General features: G+C 45.0%; 1 protein-coding gene across 1 annotated transcript; it reads right to left on the bottom strand.

Annotated features, from left to right (window-relative positions):
- Positions 1 to 1,216: 1,216 nt before the first annotated feature.
- LOC139569682 (glucagon-like peptide 2 receptor) lies at positions 1,217 to 12,966 on the bottom strand. Its single transcript, XM_071391091.1, has 12 exons — positions 12,873 to 12,966; positions 12,563 to 12,667; positions 12,262 to 12,383; positions 12,012 to 12,118; positions 11,485 to 11,641; positions 10,431 to 10,590; positions 10,186 to 10,246; positions 9,952 to 10,018; positions 2,487 to 2,575; positions 2,258 to 2,396; positions 2,004 to 2,045; positions 1,217 to 1,890 (listed from the first exon to the last, which is right to left on the bottom strand). The coding sequence occupies exons 1-12, from the start codon at positions 12,964 to 12,966 to the stop codon at positions 1,525 to 1,527; spliced, it is 1,509 nt and encodes a 502-aa protein (XP_071247192.1). The 3' UTR covers positions 1,217 to 1,524.
- Positions 12,967 to 13,401: the final 435 nt, after the last annotated feature.

Below are 13,401 nucleotides of genomic sequence, written 5' to 3'. Positions count from 1 at the left end.
ACATGGAGAAAAAACACCTGTCTCAAGAATACATATTCATAGTAAGGGCACCCATGGTATCCGTGACAGGAGTCACGTCCATCCATGATGACGGGTAAGATAGTCTAGCTAGCTACATTTTCAGATATTACATGTTTCTAATTTTGAAAGAAAGTGGTTTCATTTCAAGTTAAAGTGTGCTGTTAGCTAGCTAATGTTAGCTGGCTGGCTCGCTAGCCAAAGTTACGTGTATGATCTTATTATTCGTATCTCAGAGCCATTTTCTTGGCTAGTTATAGCCTAATGTTAGCTAGCTAACATTGAACCTGGTTGGTTAGCTACCAGCAGATTCATGCAGGGTGGTAACGTCATGAGTTGGGATTAGCTAGCTAGCTAAACATTGAGTGGAGTCTTTTGTTAAGACATGTAGCTAGCTAGCTACATGTCTTAACAAAAGACTACACTATACAAGTAACCATTTTGGGTGCGTTCGTAAATTCAGTCTGGCCATCTACTCCGATTCCAGAGCACTCTCGTCTGAGTGTGCCAGAGCGCAGAATAACTGATGAATTTAAGAACGCTCAACACCCGTTCAATATGGCCAGTGTCAGGAAACGTCGGTAAATAAACGCAAATAAATTGTTGCCAGCAGCACAGTTACAGTCACCAACGCTCTGGATAACATGAAAACATCCTAACCAGCTCTGCTAGGGCAAGTAAAATGGTCAGAGTTTGGGTGGGGGCTAAAGCTTAAGAGGGTGTGAACGATGCTGAATGGGGGTAGACAAAGAAGAGCTCTCCAGTCGGTAAAAAAACATTCAAACGCCATTTTCTCAAAAGTGAGGTTATAACTTTGTCAACTTTCAAAGCAGAATTACTTTCCCATTGTTCCTCAAATGCAGTGTATGATATACAATTTTGTATCTCTGTGTCTCTGCTTTAATCATATGTAAAAAACACAATTTCAAATGTTGCTACATAAGACCGAATCAAGGCAGTCGGTTACCTATGTGCGAACTCCTTCAAGACTGTTGGAAAAGCATTCCAGGTGAAGCTGGTTAAGAGAATGCCAAGAGTGTGCAAAGCTGTCATCAAGGCAAAGGGTGGCTACTTTGAAGAATCGAACATCTAAAATATATTTTGATTTGTTTAACACTTTTTGGGGTTACTACATGATTTCATATGTGTTATTTCATAGTGTTGATGTCTTCATTTTTATTATACAGTGTAGAAAATAGTAAAAATAAAGAAACACCCTTGAATGAGTAGCTGTGTCCAAACTTTTGACTGGTACTGTATGTGTTTTATGATTTAGTATTAAAATCATGGAACATTGCTCACATACACAATGATACACAAGGTACCATACAAAGAATATGTACAAAGAATCTGTACAAAGATACAACATCATTATTATACGCAAGAAGTGACCGTTGTCTGTCAAAGGACTTGAATCATATAGGAATGACTCCATCTATAAGGAGACGAGGCCCCGTAACAGTTCATATCAGTCTGGAGAGAAAAGGAGGGTCCACAAGATGGAGGTCAGAACTCACTCTCCTCCAGCATCTCCTCCATGGTTTCTCCCAGCGTCATCTCTCCGTCACTACCTGACAGACTCTTCCTGGTGTGGAACTCCAATCCTCCCATTTCTCTCCCCCTTCCTCTCCACCCTGCCACTGCCCCTCCTTCTCCCCCTCCTCCGTCCCCCTGCCAGGCCACCTGCAGCAGGTGTGAGTGTGTGGCAGGCCCACCCTCCTCCTTATATGATTTGCTCTGATGGGAGCGTCGTCCTCTGGAGCACTTCCACAGGTGTTTGAGGGGCGCGTCCCGGTAGTCAATACAGGGCGTGACCTGGAAGTGGTTAGTGAACCGGAAGAGCTGCCAGTGCTTCTTCAGCTCCGCCTGGAACTGGAGATAACAGATTTATGTGGTGTTATATTTATTTATTATTTCCCATTATGATTTGTTAGCCTAACACTTAAGACTACAGTACATTTAACTGATAGTTTGTGGATAGCTACCTCTCCATTGGCGAAGCAGTACAGCACAGAAACCAAGAGTCCCTGAGAGAGAGGTATGACAATGATTGGCATTACTCTACTGGCTAATTTTCCATTGCATTTTTATCAGGACTAATTTCTCCCACTAAATGTTGTTCTCAATGGGATCTGGGTGCTTTCTTTTCTATCCTCAACAGGAACACAAAATAATGGAAACATAATAAAACATTGTTATGTTCTTGTTGTGACATGCGGCCATTGTTCTCAGCTCTCACCTGGAAGGAGCTGAGGGTGAGGTTGATGACGTTCCTGGCATAGCGGGTGTTTCCCTCCACACACTCGTCAATCAGGAGAGTGAAAACCACCTCGTGGATTCCCAGTAAAGGGATCAGGACTAGTGTAGCCCTGGCCAAGCTTAGAGGAAAGGAAAGGCGTTATGGCATTCAGACAGTACTGAGGTTTTTACTCATGTAACAGATCAGTCACCCTTTTGAGCAACAGTACCTGTATCTGTAGTCTGTGAATCTCACTTGGTCTGCTTTTAACTTAGAGAGCAGCAACATTAGTATTTTGATGAATATGTAGAAAATGACCTGCAACACAAATCAATTAAATGTTTTTTTTCTGTAAAACAGTAAGACATGGGTTTTTAGTCTGGTGTGTCAAAACGGTGTCTTTAAGAACAGAATCCCCATCTTATTGTCATCACTGCACCCTAACCATTCTGCCCTATAGATATGCTTGTGACCACATATGACAACCACTGTTCTGGCTGAAGTCTATGTCACTTGGTCTCTACTGACTACCGATCTACACTTTGTCTCTACTAACTACTGATCTTACAGACAGCCCAAAATCAGTGTGAAATCAGTGAGAAATCACTGGAACGCTCAGGAGAACTGATTCCCCCAGTGTGTCAGTCTATATGGTTTGATGGATGATTTATCATTGTGTCACATTCTTAGGTATCAGTCCCCCTCCCCTGCCCATAGATGAGCACACGCACTGCACTCGTCCTGGAGAAGCTACCGGCGCCAAACAGTAGTGTGGAAGCGGATCCCTTTTGAGTTGCACGGGTCATCTCACGGTCAGGAACATGGAAGGCTTCAATTTGTTAGTAGGCCTAAGACGCAGATGTCAGCAGCAGGATAAACTCCAATCACAGGTAAAGGCTAGTTCGTTAGCTATCCTGTTGAAACAATCTGATTTACATAATCTACATTCGTTATCAGCTGATAGCCCGCCCCTCTTTGCTCTCTCTTTGAGCAGAAGGCTATAAGCTTGCTTGCAATGGGATTTTTCAGAAAAGAAAGGCCTATGGGTGATCATCAAGGTGATCATCAAGGACAATAGCCACCTGAGCTACTACATGTTCACCCCGCTTCCATCCAGAAGGTGAGGTCAGTACAGGTGCATCAAAGCTGGGACAGAGAGATTGAAAGGCAGAAGTTTGGACACACCTACTCATTCAAGGGTTTTTCTTTATTTGTACTATTTTCTACATTGTAGAATAATAGTGGACATCAAAACTATGAAATAGCACATATGGAATCATGTAGAAAGCTAAAAAGTGTTAAACAAATCTAAATATATTTTAGATTTCAGATTATTCAAAGTAGCCACCCTTTGCCTGGATGACAGCTTTGCACGCTCTTGGCATTCTCTCAACCAGCTTCATGAGGTAGCCACCTGGAATGCATTTCAGTTAACAGTTGTGCCTTGTCAAAGTTAAGTTGTGGAATTTCTTCCCTTCTTAATGAGTTTGAAGGATAGCCCTATTTAAACTTCAGAACAGAAGAAATGGGAAAACTGCTGATAAGACCTGACAAAACAAGACGAAATGGCAACAGTGCCCCCCCCCCCCCCCCCCCGCCCCGCCACCTAGCGTCCTATCCGAGCACATACAGTTGAAGTCAGAAGTTTACATACACCTGAGCCAAATACATTTAAACTAAGTTTTTCACAATTCCTTTTAATCCTAGTAAAACATCTCTGTCTTAGGTCAGTTAGGATCACCACTTTATTTTAAGAACGTAAAATGTCAGAATAATAGTAGAGATAATTATTTATTTCAGCTTTTATTTCTCTCATCACATTCCCAGTGGGTCAGAAGTTTACTTACACTCAATTAGTATTTGGTAGCATTGCCTTTAAATTGTTTAACTTGGGTCAAACGTGTTGGGTAGCCTTCCACAAGTTTCCCACAATAAGTTGGGTGAATTTTGGCCCATTCCTCCTGACAGAGCTAGTGTAACCGAGTCAAGTCCTTGCTTGCACATGCTTTTCCCGGTCTGCCCACAAATTATCTATAGGATTGAGGTCCTATAGATAATTAAACTTCCGTACTATTGTGTGTACAGATGAACGTGGTACCTTCAGACATTTGGAAATTGCTCTCAAGGATAAACCAGACCAGTGGAGGTCGACAATTTATTTTTGGTCTTGGCTGTTTTCTTTTGATTTTCCCATTATGTCAAGCAAAGAGGAACTGAGTTTGAATGTAGGCCTTGAAATACATCCAAAGGTACACCTTCAATTGACTCAAATGATGTCAATTAGCCTATCAGAAGCTTCTAAAGCCATTACATAATTTTCTGGAATTTTCCAAGCTGTTTAAAGGCACAGGCAATTTAGTGTATGTAAACCTCTGACCCACTGGAATTGTGATACAGTGAATTAAGTGAAATAATCTGTCTGTAAACAATTGTTGGAAAAATTACTTGTGTCATGCACAAAGTAGATGTCCTTACCGACTTGCAAAAACTTCAGTTTGTTAACAATACATTTGTGGAGTTGTTGAAAAACAAGTTTTCATGACTCCAACGTAAGTGTATGTAAACTTCCGACTTCAACTGTTCCTGGTTGACCGGAGTGTTGGCGGTCGGAACTCAGCGATGAGGGCTGGATCCACGGTGTTCCTAGAGAGGTCTCAGCACCTCTCCTCCGGGCCATAACCCTCCCAGTCAACCAGGTACTGGAATCTCCTGTCCTGAGGTCAAACACTCAGGAGGCGCCTCACTGTGTATGCCAGATGGCCGTCGATAAGACGGGAGACAGGAGTGGGCCTGGAAATAGGAGACAAAACGCTGTGAGACAGAGGTTTAATCCTAGACACATGAAAAGTGGAAAGTATACGGAGGGTGCAGGGCAACAGAAGATGAACAGCTGTGGTGCTAAGGACTTTAGAGATGGGGAAAGGGCCAATAAAGTGGGGGGAAAGTTTACGGGACTCCACCCAGAAGGGCAGATCCCGAGTGGGGAGCCATACCATCTGCCCGAGACGGTAGCGGGGAACCGGGGTCCGGTGGTGGTCCGCTTGTTGACGATACCTGAAGGTGGTCTTAAGAAGAGCGGACAGGGCTCTCTTCCAGGTACGCGAATGTACATCTGGGCCGAAGGTATGTTGACCTCTTCGTCTTGCTCAGGGAAGAGCGGCGGCTGATAACCCATGGAGCACTCGAAGGGCGAGAGACCAGTGGCCGAGCAGGGACGGGGATTCCGGGCATACTCCACCCACACAAGTTGCTGGCTCCAGGTGGTGGGGTTGGCCGAGAAGAGGCACCAAAGTGTCGTCTTCAGGTCATGAATGTCATGCTCCAACTGGCTGTTAGATTGAGGATGAAACCCCGAGGACAGGCTGGCCGACGATCCAGTGATGTTGCAGAACGCGTTCCAGAATCGGGACGAGAACTGAGGACCATGATTGGAGACTATGTCGACTGGAAGTCCATGAATTCAGAAGACTTACCATGAGTTAGGCCGTCTCCTTGGCTGAGGGTAACTTGGAAGGGGGATGAAGTGGGCAACTTTGGAAAGCCTATCCACCATTGTAAGGATGGTGGTGTTGCGATCAGATGGAGGGAGACCAGTGACAAAGTCCAGGGATATATGGGACCAGGGGCGATGAGGAACAGGGAGTGGTTGGAGGCCAGACCGGAGCTTGCCGCAGAGTCTTATTCTGAGCACACACCATGCATGAGGCGATGAATGTTAGAAAACATAGTAGGCCACCAAAACCTTTGTCGGAGGAAGGCCAGGGTATGGCGGGAGCCGTGACGGGAGGTTAGATTAGAGTAATGAGCCCATTCCAGGACCAGGGACCGGACAGAATCTGGGACAAACAACCGGTTAACCGGGCCCCTCAAGCCTAAACAGGAGGTAGGGAGGATGGTCTCTGGGTCAGACGGAGTAGCAGCGGAGCTATGCAAGCGAGAGAGGACATCAGTCTTCACATTCTTGGACCCAGGGCGGTAGGAGATGGTGAAATGAAAACGAGGGAACAGAGCCCAACAAGCCTGCCTTGAGTTGAGGCACTTGGCAATGCAGAGATAATCCAGATTATTATGGTCGGTCCACACTAGGAATGGATATTCCGCCTTTTCTAGCCAGTGACTCCATTCCTCCAATATCATAGTTCCTCTCCACGGGATTAAGACGATGGTTAAGGAAAACGCAGGGATACAGCTTTTGGTCCTGGGCAGAACGCTGGGACAGGACTGCCCCCACTCCAACGTCCGAGGCGTTGACCTCCACCACGAACAGATGGGACGGGTCCGGATGGATTAAGATGGGGGCTGTAGTGAACCGATGCTTGAGATCCGAAAACGCCCGTTCAGCAGCTGGGGATCATGTGAACGGAACCTTGGGTGAGGTGAGTGCAGAGAGGGGGGAAGCCAGGGTGCTGTACGCCTGGATGAAGCAGCGGTAGAAATGAGAAAATCCCAGGAAACATTGCAGCTGCACTCTGATGAGGTGTTGGGGCCACTCCACCACCGCTCTCACCTTGTCTGGATCCATCTGAATGTTTCTGAATGACGTATCCCAGAAAGGAGATAGAGGAACGATGAAATTCTTACTTCTCCGCCTTGACAAACAACTGGTTCTCAAGGAGGCGCTGCAGAACTTGTCTGATGTGAGAACATGCTCCTGAACTGAACGGAAAAAGACACGGATGTTGTCAAGGTAGACAAACACGAACTGGTTCAACATGTCACGGAGCACATCATTGACCAGAGCTTGGAACACTGCGGGAGCATTGGTCAGTCCGAATGGCATAACCAGATACTTGTAGTGCCCGCTAGCTGTGTTAAAGGCTGTCTTCCATTCGTCTCCTTCCCTTATCCGAATCAGATGCTAGGCATTCCGAAGGCCCAACTTTGAGAATACAGTCACCCCCTGGAGAGGCTCGAAAGCTGAGGAGAGGAGTGGTAGCGGGTTGCGGTTCTTTACCGTGATGTCTTTAAGGCCCCAGTAGACGATACACGGGCGCAGGGTTTTGTCCTTCCCCACAAAGAAGAACCCTGCGCCAGCAGGGGAGGAAGGACGAATGAACCCTGCCCCCAGAGAGTCCTCAATGTACCCTTACATGGTCTTGATCTCCGGACCTGACAAGGAATAAAGCCGCCCCCGAGGCGGTGTAGTGCCAGGGAGGAGGTCAATGGCACAGTCATAGGGTCAATGTGGAGGAAGAGATGTGGTGCGGGCCTTGTTGAAAACCTCCCGGAGGTCTTGATACTCCACAGGAATGGCAGAGAGAGCCGAGACTTTATCCAAGTCCGCAGGAAGACGTCCAGGGGCGGGCCGCGCCGCCTTGAGGCAATGCACATGGCAGAACGGGCTCCAACCCATGATAGAACCCATAGCCCAGTAAATCAGGAGGTTGTGCCTCTGGAGCCATGACAATCCTCTCCCTACTGCGTTCCCGTAGTCACCCATCGATCCTTATGGTCAAGGCTATGAGAGAGTCGAGGTCCAAGGGCAGTTCCCGGGCTGCGAGCTCATCTTTTATTTCCTCCGATAATCCATGATGGAACATGTCGAACAGGGATCCCGGCTTTCAGGCACTATCGGCGGCTAAAGTGCGAAAGGGAGTGTTGACGTAATAGAAGTAGCTTCCGTCTCTTTCCCAGACAACGGAGAGTCGAACACCTTCCTTACTTCTGCCACAAAATTCTCCAGCCTAAGGAAAACGGTAGATTATTGCTCACACATCGCCGTAGCCCAAGCGAGTGCCCTCCTGGACATCAGCATTATAAGATACGCTATCTTAGAATCGTCCAACAGAAACGAAGAGGGCTGAAGCTCAAAAATGAAGGAGCACTGGGAGAGAAACACACGGCAGATTCCAGCATCCCCAGTGTTGCGCTTCAGGGGAGGGAAACGGGGTTCTCGGGAAGCCGGGGTAGGCTGGGAAGAAGCATCGCTAGTAGCGGGGTTACTGAGAGTCTGGGAGGCTTCCTGCCTAATAGATAGTCTGTGGAATTGTTCCAACAATGCACCGATGGCATGGTCATGGTGTTCCGGCATGGTCATGGTGTTCCGGCAAGGTCATGGTGTTCCGGCATGGTCATGGTGTTCCGGCATGGTGTGGAATCCTTCCATAAGGTTATGTAGTAACTCTTCATGTCTTCCAATGGTGGCTCCTTGTGAAGAGACAGTGTTGCAGAGATGGTCCGAGTCTGCTGGATCAGTCATGACCAGTTTGTACTATCACGACTCAGGATATGACCCAGGGAATACTACAAAACAAAACTTGATAAAAGGAGAAACGGGCAAAATGCTTGTAAGACTTGACATAACAAGAAAAACTGGCAACAGACCAACAGAAAACACAGGTATAAATACACAGGGGATAATGGGGAAATATAGGAGTCACCTGGTGGGGGTTGGAGACAAGCACAAGACGGGTGAAACAGATCAGGGTGTGACACAAATAAGCAAAGCGAATCGACAGTCCATCATTACTTTAAGACATGAAGGTCAGTCAATGCGGAACATTTCAAGAACTTTGAATGTTTCTTCAAGTGCAGTCGCAAAAACCATCAAGCACTATGATGAAACTGTCTCTCATCAGGACTGCCACAGGAAAGGAAAACCCAGAGTTGACTTTGCTGCAGAGGATTAGTTCATTAGAGTTACCGGCCTCAGAAATCATCAATTACCTGCATTTTAGATTGGAGCAGACCAATCTCAACATCAACTGTTCAGAGGAGACTGCATGAATCATCATGGTCAAATTGCTGCAAAGAAACCACTACCAAAGGACACCAATAAGAAGAAGAGATTTGCTTGGGCCAAGAAAATTGCGCAATGGACATTAGACTGGTGGAAATCTGTCCTTTGGGCTGATGAGTCCAAATTTGAGATTTTTGGTTCCAACCGCCGTGGCTTTGTGAGACGCAGAGTGGGTAAACGGATGATCCCCGCATGTGTGGTTCCCACCGTGAAGCATGGAGGAGGAGGTGTGATGGTGTGGGGGTGCTTTGCTGGTGACACTGTCAGTGATTTATTTAGAATTCAAGGCACACTTAACCAGCATGGCTACCACAGAATTCTCCAGCGATATGCTGTCCCATCTGGTTTGCGCTTAGTGGGACTATCATTTGTTTTTCAACAGGACAATGACCCAACACACCTCCAGGCTGTGTAAGGGCTATTTGACCAAGAAGGAGAGTGATGACCTGGCCTCCACAATCACCCAACCTCAACCCAATTGAGATGGTTTGGGATGAGTTGGACTGCAGAGTGAAGGAAAAGCAGCCAACAAGTGCTCAGCATATGTGGGAACTCCTTCAAGACTATTGGAAAAGCATTCCAGGTGAAGCTGGATGAGAGAATGCCAAGATTGTGCCAAGCTGTCAACAAGGCAAAGGGTGGCTACTTTGAAGAATCTAAAATCTAAAATATATTTTGATTTGTTTAACACTGTTTTCGTTACTACATGATTCCATATGTGTTATTTCATAGTTTTGATATCTTCACTATTATTCTACAATATAGAAAATAGTAAGTAGCTGTGTCCAAACTTTTGACTTTTACTGTATATATACACACTAATTTGGCTTAATTAGCTTTGAATGTAAGAAAATGAAGTCAACAGGTTTTTTGTTTGGGGGGGGAGGGGCTTTTTTTCACTTTGAGCACCTTTCTCTCCAAGGTCCGTGCATGGTCCTGGTTGGTTGCTACTCACCAACACAGATAAAGAGATCGGACCTCTAATTATCCACCAGATCCATCTATCCTTATTGGCCCAGCACCTTAGGACAGAAGATATTCAAACCAGATTTAGGCCTAGAGTATCAGCTTATAGCATAGATGTATTTGGGTAATTACACAGATCACTACTGATTGATTACTTTATGCGAAAAGTCAGAAATATGATCAGAAGTGTTGAAATGAGAGGAAATGCTCCAAAAATACTTACCCTTCATTTTCAAATAAAACTTTGGTAACTGTCCATGGCACCACAAACACGAATGGAGTACCTTTAGGAAGAACAAAGAGTATTGTGTTGCCGTAGTTGTTAATCTATCTTCATTAGAGCCTTAACCTAGCCGATGAACATGTCTTTGAAACATTAGAACCTTACCCCAGCCAATGAATATGTCTTTGAAACATTAGAACCTTACCCCAGCCAATGAACATGTCTTTGAAACATTAGAACCTTACCCCAGCCAATGAGCATGTATCTCTTGAGCAGCCGTCTCTTGGTGAGGACGGCGGTGAAGAGGAGAGTGTGGAGGAAGATGGCTTCCACCAGGAGCCAGAAGTAGTTACAGGCTACAAAATATTCCATGGACATCCGGGAGGCCTTACATACCACCGCTATCTACAGGAAGAGGAAAGACTATTCAATATTAGAAATGACACTTCCTTGTTAAATATATACATTACACTGCCTTGTTAAATATATACATTACACTGCCTTGTTAAATATATACATTACACTGCCTTAACTATATACTTTACACTGCCTTGTAAAATATACATTACACTGCAGAAATACAGTGTAGACAATGTTAATGTTGTAAATGACTATTGTAGCTGGAAACGGCAGATTTTTTATGGAATATCTACAGGCGTACAGAGGCCCATTATCTGCAAACATCACTCCTGTGTTCCAATGGCATGTTGTGTTAGCTAATCCAAGTTTATCATTTTAAAAGGCTAGTTGATCATTAGAAAACCATTTTGCAATTATGTTAGCACAGCTGAAAACTGTTGTCCTGTTTAAAGAAGCAATAACACTGGCCTTCTTTAGACTAGTTGAGTATCTGGAGCATCAGCATTTGTGGGTTTGATTACAGGCTCAAAATGGCCAGAAACAAAGACTTTCTTCAATGTGGACATTGAGACTGGTGTTTTGTGGGTACTATTTAATGAAGCTGCCAGTTGAGGACATGTGAGGCATCTGTTTCTCAAACTAGACACTCTAATGTACTTGTCCTCTTGCTCAATTGTGCACCAGGGCCTCCCACTCCTCTTTCTATTCTGATTAGAGCCAGTTTGGGCTGTTCTGTGAAGGGAGTAGAACACATCGTTGTACGAGATCTTCAGTTTCTTGGCAATTTCTCGCATGGAATAGCCTTCATTTCTCAGAACAAGAATAGACTGACGAGTTTCAGAAGAAAGTCATTTTTTTCTAGACATTTTGAGCATATATCATAAGAAATAAATATTCTGAAGGTCATTTCTAATTAAATTCTCTGCAGGAGATGAATACCACTGAGTTGGAGTATGAGTTCCACCCTGGGTCGTCAATGGGTAGCTTGGTGTACATGACATGTAAAACGATCTCCTTTATGAAAACAGCTATGGCTCTCATCATGAACGACACAAACAGATTCATGTGGATGTAGTTCCTCGTACAGTGGAGCTTCCTGGAAGAGACAGAGGTTGGCATTGACTCAAAACCACCACTGACTATTTAGCATGGAAGTTGATTTTGTTATTATGTGATTAAGATAAGTGCCCAGTACATAGGCAATCCAATGTAGTTGTTATAATGTCATTTATAGTGATCGACAACATCTGTAATCTTGTTATTCTACCTCCCCTGATATCCGTTACATATTATATACTGACATTGAACAGTGACTAGTGGGTTTGAATCGATGCCGTGACTAAGGAGAATGTCATTAATTTTCAATCATGTCATCGCCCAACCATAGTAGAATTCATCATAATCATCATCAACATGTGCCTAAGCTGTTGACGTTGAACCCTTGACGCTGACCCCTTGACGCTGACCTGAGAATGCCCATGAGGAGAGTGGCCAGAGAGAGGGAGAAGAGGGACAGAGCGTAGCCGATGATGGAGATAACCCTCAGTGCTGCTTGGCGAAACACCTCATCCTCCTGGAAAACACAAACAAACAAAAGTAAAAGAGGTGACCTTTGACCTCGATGGAACATTCAGATTTTTATCTGGGATATGATTTATGTTTGACAATACAGTTACAAGGCCTTTTCCAAAAGTTTCCTCACAGCCTTTCCCTCACCTCGGCTTCAAAGAAATGTTTCTCATCGCATTCTCTCTGGTCCCGCCAGGCTTCCGAAGAATTCTCCTGGAGTCGCCAGCTCCCATTGGACAGACACTGCCTGTACACACTCCTGGAGTCATCTGGGTCAGGAAGAGAAGAGGAACCAATAGATTGGTTATGGAGAGATGTGCTCACGAGCTAACCGTGTTGGAAGATACGTTTAACTTTCTACTTAGGTAGAAATGTCATTATGTCATGTTGTGCCATCACGTGACATAATGGATATGGAACGTGTGTGATACGACGCCTGGAGTCTCACCCTCTGTGACCCAGGGGAGGTAAGAAGGGCAGGGCACAGACACGTTACCAGGAGCTGAGTGGGGCCAACACACAAATAGGTCAACCGTCCCGTTACAGTAGGTTCCTGAAAGGACAAACAAGGACAGAGCAAGAGGCAAACAGAAAAGTACATGAATAATAAAGTGCTACTGCTTATCTCAAAATTAATTTCCATACAGATTAATTGCAGCGCTGACAGTCTGGCTGCAGTACAATTACAATACACATTGTGGCAGAAACATGCTACAATGATACATGCAAGTGGCCAGGGCCAAAAACAAACTGCTCACCAGTTCCTGAGAAGATGCTTTCTGCTAAAGTCCTGGTGCAGTTCTCCCTATATTCATTCCTTTTAGAGATCAACTCTTTGAGCGTTAGCTTCATGGCATCAGCTAATGGGGGATCCTAATGAAAATACAATACAATCAATCACAGAACCACCACCTTTCATGTCAAATAAGAAAATCCAAAAGGAATAGTTCATGATAAAATATGAATGTTTACCACCCCCGGGCCTCAACGATGTGTCAGGAAGACAGAGGGGGAATGTGGTTGTAGTGAGAGTCCACAAGATGGCAGTGTTTGAGTAGAATTCATGCTGAGGTATCTACCTACTCAACCTCAATCGTCTTAGGCGTCTGTTTAGGCAAGTTCACAAGCCTGGGGCTCAACTCAATCCGTCGCCGAAGTTCAGCTCTATCTCGCAATTGAAATGTAAAGGTAATTTCCGATTGAGCCGACATATCCAGGGTGAAAAGGTCCATTGCAGCCATTTTTATGTCAATATCAAATTATTTCTGGGTAACAATTAATAAGTAC

Source organism: Salvelinus alpinus, chromosome 3 (genome assembly GCF_045679555.1).
Source record: "Salvelinus alpinus chromosome 3, SLU_Salpinus.1, whole genome shotgun sequence".
Taxonomy (NCBI): domain Eukaryota; kingdom Metazoa; phylum Chordata; class Actinopteri; order Salmoniformes; family Salmonidae; genus Salvelinus; species Salvelinus alpinus.
Note: the sequence above shows the minus strand (reverse complement) of the source record. Positions and strands in the feature narration are given on the sequence as shown.

Excerpts from the sequence above, each read along its gene's own strand:
- LOC139569682 (XM_071391091.1), bottom strand. The coding sequence starts at position 12,966 with ATGAAGCTAACGCTCAAAGAGTTGATCTCTAAAAGGAATGAATATAGG. Across the intron at positions 12,119-12,261 it reads AACATTTCTTTGAAGCCGAG|GAGGATGAGGTGTTTCGCCA; the intron begins GTGAGGGAAAGG and ends TGTGTTTTCCAG. Across the intron at positions 10,019-10,185 it reads GTTTTATTTGAAAATGAAGG|GTGCTGGGCCAATAAGGATA; the intron begins GTAAGTATTTTT and ends TTCTGTCCTAAG.